This window comes from Pongo pygmaeus, chromosome 1 (genome assembly GCF_028885625.2).
Source record: "Pongo pygmaeus isolate AG05252 chromosome 1, NHGRI_mPonPyg2-v2.0_pri, whole genome shotgun sequence".
In the NCBI taxonomy this organism is placed as follows: domain Eukaryota; kingdom Metazoa; phylum Chordata; class Mammalia; order Primates; family Hominidae; genus Pongo; species Pongo pygmaeus.
Genome location: NC_072373.2, coordinates 218,415,577 through 218,426,347, shown reverse-complemented (window position 1 = coordinate 218,426,347; position 10,771 = coordinate 218,415,577). Strand labels below are relative to the sequence as shown.

The following is a 10,771-nucleotide window of genomic DNA, read 5'->3' as shown; positions in this document are numbered from 1 at the left end:
GCTACTCGGGAGGCTGAGGCATGAGAATCACTTGAACCCGGGAGGCGGGGGTTGTGGTGAGTCGAGATCACACCATTGCACTGCAACATGGGCAACAATAGCAAAACTCATCTCAAAATAAATAAATAAATAAATAAATAAATAAAATAAAGTGGCTTGTTTTCCAGCCTGACTCTGGCATATCATCACATGACAGATAAGACAGGAAATCAAAAGATTTTAACCCCAAATACATTTCTTGGCCATATTTTGAATTAGAACTGCACAGCTGTCTCTTGTGGGGAAAAAGCTACATTCTGTCAAGATTTCCCTTTCCCTTTTCCACTCAGTGGGCAGCCTCTGTCAATTGGCCAGAACTAGTCCATGGTTCGGAGTGTCTCATCAGGGGAAAGTTACTGAAGTGAGTCCCCTGTCCATTCACAGCTGCAGTCCTGGCTTGTGGAGTAGGGGTCAGCTGGTCTGCCTCTGGTGGCTGGTGAGCTGCAGTTGTTTTCATCTGGCTTATCTAGAGGCTGGTGCTGGTTGAGCTGCTGGGGAAAAGGAAAATGCTGTTGTAGTCAGAACATAGTTGAATCTTTCCATGAAGGGGTGCAGGACTTCACCCTTGCCTGGCATGGCCTAAGGTCCTATTTGTAGGTTGCTATCTTTTTGCCACACATAGTCTGTTCAGTGAGGCTTATGACCTCTGTTTTAGCATTAATGCTGCTTAGCTGTTGTGGCTAGACCACAAAAGGGAGGGGAGTCTGGCTGTAGCATCAGGTGGTTGGTTGAAATCAGCAACGGGGCAAGTCTTTTTTACCTCCTGTGTCCTCATGACCAACACCTCATATTTAAGGTTTCTCTGGGGTCCCCTTGGCCAAGAGGGAGTCCTTTCAGTTAGCTAGGGGGCTTAGGGTTTTATTTTTATTTCTCAAACTTCATTTGTTGTTTATACTTCTTTTCCTGAAGTAATATAGTACAGCATTCTCAATGTAAACCTTCTAATAGCAAGCATCTCCCCTGACTTTTCTTTTTTATTCCAGGCTCCTATCTAGAGGGCTCAGTTTAGAGAACCTTCCAGATTTTTTTGGAAGATTTCCTACATAATTCTATGGTCACATAGAGACATCTGATTCCATCTTCCCTTATGGATATGGTGTCTTCCTGTGGTGTTGATGATCATCTTGCTTTTATTCACTTACATGTAGATCTTAAAGATTCATCCTTATTCTTATTGACTTCCATACAATATTCCATACAATCGATGGTCCACAGCTTAACCCTTTGCCAGTTTTTCCATGTCTATGTTCTTCCAATTTGCTGCAATTACCAACCGTAAGGTCATAAACATCCTTGCACACACCAAAGCTGCTCTGTAGCTTCTCAATGTTGTCTCTCCACATCAATCCCGTCTCTTTGGAGTCACCAATTTCATTCTCTTAGATTGATCGTTTTCATCAACTTATAAATGGGCTCTCCACAATCTTCCTGTTAGAGAAAGAAACAAAAGGAAAGGAAAGAGAATGTTTGCCTCCATATTATTCTCTAGCTATCATTTCTTATCTTTGTCTTCATAGCAAACTTCTCTAAACAGTTCTCCACATTCCCTATCACTCTGTCCTAATCTCTCACATATTGTCACTTTAATTTTTGTTTACACTGTAAATAAAACACAAAAACACTTGAGGTCAGGTGTTGTGGCTCACTCCTGTAATCTCAGCCATTTTAGAGGGTGAGGTGGGAACACTGCTTGAGCCCAGGATTTCAAGACCAGCCTGGCAACAAGGCAAGAAATTAAAAAAACAAAAACCAAAACCCAGGCTTGGCATGGCACACCTGTAGTCCCAGCTACATGGGAGGCTGAGATAGGAGGATGCCTTGAGTTCGGGAGGTTGAGCCTGCAGTGAACCATGATCGTACCCCTGCACTCCAGCCTGGGCAATAGAGTGGAATGAGAGCTTGCCTTCAAAACAAAAACAGAAACACAAAGCCACATTAAAGTATACTGACTAATACCAAAAATATAGAGACACTCACACTCATTATTATATTTAAAATATTAATACTTTCTTTTTTTTAGAGAGATTTTTAAATCTATTGTAACTTTATAGATACAGACAACTCTTCATGGGTAACCCTCCCCTATTGCTGAAGCCCTGTCTCTTCCTTCTTGCACAGAGATAACCACTTTCTTCAGTTTATTATGTTATTGCCATCATGTTTTAAAGATATTCTTCATATATTTGTCTTTAAATAAAAGATATTACATTGGATGCTGATAAAATTTACATAATTGCCATCCTTCATATATCTTTCTTCAATGTTTATTCAGGAACAAGATGTTGGTTTTGAGATGGATGCATATTGATTCATTTAGATTTTAAAAATAAGTCATATTGTGCTATAATCTATTGGCAGTAAAAAATACACATTTCAAGAGTACAGTTTGATGAGTTTTAACATGTGTTTTTACTTGTGGAAGAATCACCACCCTCCAGACACAGCATGTTTTCATCACTCCCAGCAGGGCCAGAACAGAGACCTTGACTATTAGAAACGTGCAGAGGGAGACACCTCAGCTAAGAAGAGACCTGACTCAGACAGAAACAGACTCACTGCATTCCATGTGCAGCCTTGTCAGTTCTAAGGCTGGGCCAGGGGAGCCTGGGAAGGGATGGCTCCTGCACCAGGACACGTCCCAGGCTCTGCCATCAGCCTGGCACCCTTGGGAGAAGCAGAGGAGTCAGGTCTCCCTCTGCAAGCCAGGCAGCCTCACCAACCAGAAGTTCTGGGTGCCTCTTTAGGTCCAGAGCAGCAGCTGTGGAGCTCCCTGCTTTGTGCCTTGCTATGTTCACCAAAATAGCTCAATATACATTGGGGAAAATTTCCTAATTACTGCTTATTCCAGAGTAAGGGCCTGTCTGCATTGTGGCCATGTTCCAAAGTCCAGGAGAGATGGGCTGATGTCCTTGGGATGCATAAAGTGACACCAGCCCCATCAGGTTAGGCTGGGGGAGAAAACAGAGGCTCAGGAATATTCTAGAGAACTTGAGGAAGGGCCTCATAGGAGCTTTGGAATCCCAGTGTGGATTGTGGGACTGGAGAATAGGTCAGGACATTTCCTGAGATGGGCTTTGAAGGCTGCTCTGAGCTGGGCAGCGGATGAACACCTTGAGAAGAACAGGCGACAGGACATGGTAGAAAAGTTCCCAAGTGCAGGATTCTCGCTGGGGTCCTGGGGGTGTTTCTGGGCCCCCTGAAATAGGCAGGAAGGGAAAGTCTCTCAGTCAGTTCTTTTCAACATTTAGGTCATTGAACCCCTTGGGGGTTCCTCTGAGCCCCTCACCTGAAGGGTCTGCTAATCATTTGCTGCCAGAACATGGACAGGTTTCTCTGTCTGGCCAAGTCTCAGGTTTACCAGGTTAAAAATGGGGAAAATAGCAACATGCCTTAGATTCTCTGTGAAGGAGAGCTCCCGGATGAAAGGTACCAGTCATCTGTTGTGCCTCGTGGGTGCCCAGTCAACAGAGATTCTCACAACCATTCTTAGTGCTGAGCTCACCTTCAGCCTCAGGTTTACAAAGCAACAGCCTGGGAAGGAGAAGCCCCGTGCTCAGGTGATCCTCCCACCTCAACTTCTGGAGGAGATTGGCCTACAGGTGCACACTGCCACCCCCGGCTAATATTTTGTATTTTTATTAGAGACAGGGTTTCACCACATTGCCCATGTTCATCTCAAACTCCTGAGCTCTAGCACTCTGCCTGTCTCGGCTTTCCAAAGTGCTGAGACTGAGTTTTATTCCTTCCTTCCTCCCTCCCTCCCTCCCTCCCTCCTTCTCTTCCTTCCTTCATTCCTTCCTTCCTTCCGAGTCTTGCTCTGTCCCCAAGGCTGGAGTGCAGTGGTGCCATCTTGGCTCACTGCAACCTCTGCCTCCCGGGTTCAAATGATTCTCCTGCCTCAGCCTCCTGAATAGCTGGGATTACAGGCACCTGCCACAATGCTTAGCTAATTTTTTGTATTTTTAGTAGAGATGGAGTTTCACCGTATTAGCCCAGGATGGTCTTGATCTCCTGACCTCGTGATCCACCCACCTTGGCCTGCTAAAGTGCTGAGATTACAGGTGTGAGACACCGCTCCCGGCCCTGAGTTTTCTTTGTAGGCCTAATGGTGACACTCTGATAAGAATCTCTGTGTTCAATATTAGTGACAGGAAAGGACTCTAAGAAGGAGGAAACATAAATTATCAAACTAGAGTAGGAACGGAGTTGGTGAGATTAGGATTTGGATGAAGGGTCCTGGAAAATGACTGGGGCCAATGGTTGCTGGGAAATGTTCCACTGTGGGAAGATCCCAGAGTCTAAAGGAAAGGTTTCCAGATGATAGAACCATGACAGGGACATATGGACCCTGCTTCATTTCTCTCTCACATCCTGTAGAGCCCACAGTTTCTACCTGGGTGGCTTCCAGCTTGGGAAAGTCTCCCTTCCCAGGTCTGGCCCCAATCTTCTCTCTGGCCTCTGCTCCAGCTCACATTCTCAGATTCCATCTTTCCAAGCTGGTTTTCTGAGAGGAGCCCATCATTTTTGTGGGTAGACACACTTTACCTTCTAGTAGGGCCAAGACTGTACCTGCCTTGTGTTCTCTTAAAGCCAATGTTATGGTTTAAGAGTCTGCACTATCTCTTTTGATGATTCCGCTTTTAATTTCTGAACTCAATCTAGCCTGGGTGAGGTGGCTCAGGCTTGTAATCCTAGCACTTTGGGAGGCCAAGGTGGGCAGATCACTTGAGGTCAAGAGTTCAAGACCAGCCGGGCCAACATGGTGAAATCCTATCTCGACTAAAAATACGAAAATTAGTGGGGTTGGGTAGAGCACACCTGTAATCCCAGGTACTCGGGAGGCAGAGGTGGGAGAATCGCTTGAACCTGGAAGCTCGAGGCTTCAGTGAGCCAAAATCATGCCACTGCACTCCAGCCTGGATGACAGATCGAGGCCCTGTCTCAAAATCAATCAATCAATCAATAAACTCAATCTAGACAAAAGACTTTCAGTCCTGCCATCTAGATGCCCACAAGATAACTGCCATGTTTTATATTGTCTTGGTTCCTTTCCAGGGTCCCATTACAACACCTAGTCCCATTCTTCTCAGTCCCCACTTAGTCACTTTGTCCTGATTTCCTTCAGTGAAGCCTTGACTTTAGTCTTGAGATGGATCACATCCTCAGTGGTTCCTTTCTTCTACCTGAATGTGCATATGATCTGCTATGTTAGATAGCATAAAACCCTGGTGACCATTCAATATACACAGCTTTTTATTCTGTTTTCTTAGGAATGACATCACTATCTTCTTCAAGCTGTTTAACTCTGAAACGTTTTGATAATTTTGATGTGGCCAAACATCCTCCAATAAGGACACCTTCAGGTTTTGTTTTTTTCTGTCTAATATCAGGAACAGATTAACCCCTTCCCTGCATCACTATGAAAGTTATATATTAGCCAAACTTCATCAGTGTTTGGGGAATAAATGAACAAATGAGTTTTGGACTTTTACCCTATGATTGATTCTTTCACTTTCATAAATGTATCTGCACACTTTCATATCTGTACACTTGTCATGATTCTTTCACTTTCATAAATGTGTCTAATTCAATCAATTAGAAGAAAGCTGAAAACTCGATCAGGATTAACTGGGTGGAACTACAAGATCTAATCAGGTATCACTTTCTGACTGGAAGCTGGTGATTGAGAGGGGAAGGGTATGCTTAGAAAGGTCAGTAAAAGCTCCTGAGGGTACACAGAAGAGATGCACAGCCCGGGTGCCTGGAGGTACTGCTTGGTTCTCTGAGAGGTCCCAGAGCTCTGCAAAGTGAGTCCAGCTCTGGTAAGTCACCACCTTCGTAGGGTCATGCCCATCTGATCTGCAGCCAGCCAGTCAGGGATGGTGACACGCAGCCCAAGATGGCACAGAATATTTTCCTGTCTGTTTTGTCAGGTGAACAGATTTATGCTTTCATTTTTCCTCTAAATGTAGTTTTGTCTTCATCCCTCAAATTGTGATTTGTGCTTGGTTTCTGTCATTTTAAAATTCTTATTGAAACAGTTTTTTAAAAAAAAAGATATTAAAATGATGAGTTAGATGAATTTTTATTTCTTGACATTTGCAGTTATTTGTTTTTGTGACCTTCAATTACAGTCACAGACTTAGTGTTATTGTTAATTACAGATTTAGTGTTATTGTGATTCTCCAAGTGTGCTTTCATTTTCATAAAATCCTTAAAGATATCCCACACACCAATCTCAAGAGTACAGTTTTACTCTGATCATGGGATTTATCTTTACCCCTAGGATCCGTCCAAAAGTGGGTAATTGTGAATATGCAGAAGCAATGTGTATTGGAACCTTCATCTTAGAATGCTCTAGAATAGCATCATACCACTTTTACAGTTTCTGGATATTTATTTATTTATTTTTGATGGAGTTTCTCTTTTGTCACCCAGGCTGGAGTGTCCTGGTTTAATCTCCATCCACTGCAACCCCTGCCTCCTGGGTTCAAGCGATTTTCCTGCCTCAACCTCCTGAGTAGCAGGGGTTACAGGCACTCGCCATCATGCCCAGCTAATTTTTGTATTTTCAGTAGACACAGGGTTTCACCATGTTGGCCATGCTGGTCTCAAACTCCTGACCTCAGCTTTTACAGTTTCTGGTTAATCTTTTTCTTTTGTTCTGAGATGGAGTCTCACTCTGTCACCCAGGCTGGAGTGCAGGGCCCTGAGCTCGGCTCACTGAAAAATCTGCCTCCGGGGTTCAAGTGATAGTTCTTCCTCTGCCTCCAGAGTAGTTAGGATTACAGGACTACACCACCGCACCTGGCTAACATTTTAATTAATTAATTAAAAAAATTTTTTTTGAGACAGAGTCTAACTCGGTTGCCCAGGCTGGAGTGCAGTGGTGCGATCTTGGCTCACTGCACCCTCTGCCTTCTGGAGTCAAATGATTCGTACTTTTTTTATATTTAGTAGAGAAAGGGTTTCATTATGTAAGCCCGGCTGTTCTCAAACTCCTAACCTCAAGTGATCTGCCTGCCTTGGGGTGCTGGGATTACAGACATGAGCCACAGCACCCAGTCCTTCCTGGGTTGAAATTTTTCAAAATTAAAAATAATGGCATCGATTTTAGGGGATCCTTTTGGTGTTCCCCCAGCATGTGAATTGCGTGAACTGAAAATGTAGGCTATCTGGGGCCATAGGACACTCTCATTCTCATTGCTTTAGGGTGGTAAGTGACAAATGTTTCCTCAGAGGTAGAGCTTGGCTTTCAGGATCCTCAGTGACACTTCCCGGTGGTTCTGGGATTCAGTGGAGCAATGGATGAAAATTAATAAGCCAGTGGTCCCTTTGACCCCTCCCTCCTTGATGTTTGGAAGACATTCTTCCTGGTGCCACTAGAAGCAGAAATATAGACCTGTGGCCACCAAGTGCAGAGTGGAACTGGGGTAAAGTGGTAATTTTTCTACCTCTACCAGAGCAATGATATTGGCCCTAGGAGAAGATGCGGTGATCGTGTTTGGCCTGAGAGTGATGCATTTTCCCTGGATTTGTCTTCTGGAGTTTTTCCTTGCAGATCCATCAGGATGAGCATCCAGGTCCCACCCAGACTCCTGGAGCTGGCGGGGCAGAGCCTCCTGAGAGACAAGCCCTTGGCCATCTCTGCCGTGGAGGAGCTGCCCAGGGTGCTCTATCTCCCACTCTTCATGGAGGCCTTCAGCAGGAGACACTTCCAGACTCTGATGGTGATGGTGCAGGCCTGGCCCTTCACCCACCTCCCTCTGGGATTGCTGATGAAGACGCTTCATCTGGAGACCTTAAAAGCATTGCTGGAAGGGCTTCATATGCTGCTTACACGGAAGGTTCGCCCCAGGTGAGGTGACCCAGGAAGGCTGGTAGATGGGGCTCAGGTGCCCAGGGAAAGAACAGCAGGGTCTGGTGGAGAAGTAGCTCAAGGGTGGCCCAGAGTCTTCTGATGGTGCTGGTGAGGAAGCTCAGGGAGGCTTTGGCCATTGTCCAGATCCTCAGGGAGTGGATTGCTCACCATACAGGGTCCACTGTGGGAACAGAAAACTGCCTTTTCCCAGTGGAAGGTAAAGAGAATAGAAGTGGGGACCAGTCAGAATTGGAAGGGAAAAGGGACCAAGAAAAGACAGAAAGAACAGGGAGCACTGAGGACAGGAGCAGCTGATTTATGGGATGAGAATGAAAGCAAAGGTCAGGGATGGGTCCTTCTAAATTCTGAGCATCTTCTTTACTTTACCCACAGGAGGTGGAAACTTCATGTGCTGGATTTGCGGCACGTTGATGAGAATTTCTGGGCCATATGGTCTGGATCCAGGGCCCTGTCCTACTCCCCAGAGGCCATGAGTAAGATGCAGAGAGCAGAGGACTGTCCAAGGACAGGAGAGCACCAGCCCTTGAAGGTGCTCATAGACATCTGCCTCAAGGAAATACCCCAGGATGAATGCCTGAGTTACCTCTTCCAGTGGGTTTACCAATGGAGAGGTTTAGTACACCTGTGCTGCGGTAGTTTGGTGAATTATCTAACGCCGATTACATATCTCAGAAAGTCATTGAAAATAATCCACCTGAATAGTATTCAGGAGCTGGAAATTTGCAACATGTCCTGGCCACATCTGATAAGAAAGCTTCATTGTTACCTGAAGGAGATGAAGAATCTTCGCAAACTCGTTTTCTCCAGGTACCATCATTACACGTCAGACAATGACCTTGAGAAATGCTTAGTTGCCAAAATCAGCTCTGTGTTCCCCAGGCTGGAACACCTCCAGTTGCTTAAGATAAATATGGTCACATTCTTCAGCGGGTACCTCGAACAGCTGATCAGGTGAGAAAGGATCGTGCACTTTCTCTGCAGACCACAGTGCAGCCTTTTTTTTTGTTACAGCAAACACTAGAAGGCTTGTACTGTGTGCCAGCCAGTGGCGATGTCACAATGAAGGGGACACCAGAATGTCAACACATTGTCCCATTCAGTGCTCCATGTGGAGTGGCTCCAATAAAGGCAGCAGGGTCACCTGCGGTAGAGGCTAGAGAGGGACATCATGTACAAGCTAGTTAGTGGGGGTTTCAGCTCTACTGAGGGTGCACATGTGAATTTCTTGTTACAAAGTATGTTTCAAGTAGATATGATGTCAAAGATATAACAGAGGAGGGTATGAAAGGAAGGAAAGCACATCAAACCTGTGCATTTCACAGCAGAAGCTCTGTCCTCACCAGCTTAGTGATCATGAATGATCCTGTCTCTAATTTCCTGTCTGTAAAAGGTTGTTTTGAACTCCAGGAAAGTCAATTGACATGGGAAGTGCATGCTTCTGGGATGGCGGGTGAAGGAGTAGGCGTGAGAGTGGTAACAAATTTTAGGTGGTTTGCAGATGCAGGCATGTCAGGGATCCCCTGCCAGCAGGTAGCCCTAGCTGATGTCCCTAGACCTTGCTGAGTTGAGTTCTTTGTGCACATCTCCCACCGGGTACCTGTGGCCCAGAGATGAAGTTTTCTGCTAAAAGATGAAGCAAAAAGGCTTTAGAGATTTTGTGGCCTTGGACCAATTACACAAGCAATGGTGAAAGGGCTGAGGCTAAAATGGGACAGCCCCTGAATGATCGGAGTCCTCAACATGCAGCAACTTGCATGCCGACCATCATCAGATGGTGGGAACAAACTTGTATTTGGTTGAAGCCGGCATTTTCCTTGAGGTTATTCCCTACTACCTTCATCTAACTGGTACCATTGCCCAGAACTAACTTCTTGATCTCCCCAGGTGCCTCCAGATGCCCTTGGAGAACTTGTAATTAACTTGTGGCTACCTATTGGAAGAGGACTTGAAGTGTCTCTACCAGTACCCAAGACTCGGTTACCTAAAGCATCTGAATCTCAGCTTCGTGCTGCTGTTCCGCATCAGTCTTGAACCCCTCGGAGCTCTGCTAGAGAAAGTTGCGGCCACTCTCAAGACCCTCATCTTGGAGGACTGTCACATCCACTACTCCCAACTCAATGCCATCCTGCCTGGCCTGAGCCGCTGCTCCCAGCTCACCACCTTCTACTTTGGCAGAAATTGCATGTCTATGGACGCTCTGAAGGACCTGCTGCGCCACACCAGTGGGCTGAGCAAGTTAAGCCTGGAGACGTATCCTGCCCCTGAGGAGAGTTTGAATTCCTTGGTTGGTGTCGATTGGGAGATCTTCACCCCACTTCGGGCTGAGCTGATGTGTACACTGAGGGAAGTCAGGCAGCCCAAGAGGATCTTCATTGGTCCCACCCCCTGCCCTTCCTGTGGCTCATCACCGTCTGAGGAACTGGAGCTCCATCTTTGCTGCTAGGGAAGGCGTGCCTAGTCAGGTAGATACACCTGAAGTTCTCTTCCAGGCACTTGGACACTAAAATCTAGTGTGTAGGTGCAAGTTATTTTTCTATTTTCTTATTCCCATTTTTAATAATTCCAAAATTTTTATTAAAAAAATTTGAGACAGTGTTTCACTATGTTGCCCCAGCTGGTCTCAAAGTGCTGGGTGCATGGTATTCTCCTGCCTCGGCCTCCTGATGTGCTGGGATTACATGCATGAGCGACTGTGCCCAGGCCACGTGTACAACTTAAAGGAAGCACAGAGCTCTGTTTCAGACAGGTGCTCAGTGTGAGGGAAAGAAACATAACAGCAGGGGGCAAGACTGGAGGAAAATGTTGAGGTGGAGTCAATGAGACCTTCAGGGACCTGTGTCCTACAGAGTC

General features: G+C 45.7%; 1 protein-coding gene across 1 annotated transcript; it reads left to right on the top strand.

Moving 5' to 3' along the window:
• Positions 1-7,610: 7,610 nt before the first annotated feature.
• PRAMEF1 (PRAME family member 1) lies at positions 7,611-10,364 on the top strand. The gene is given in 3 exon segments (XM_054447585.1): positions 7,611-7,897; positions 8,294-8,872; positions 9,806-10,364. Coding segments are annotated over 3 exon segments (1,425 nt in total).
• The last annotated feature ends 407 nt before the right edge of the window (positions 10,365-10,771 follow it).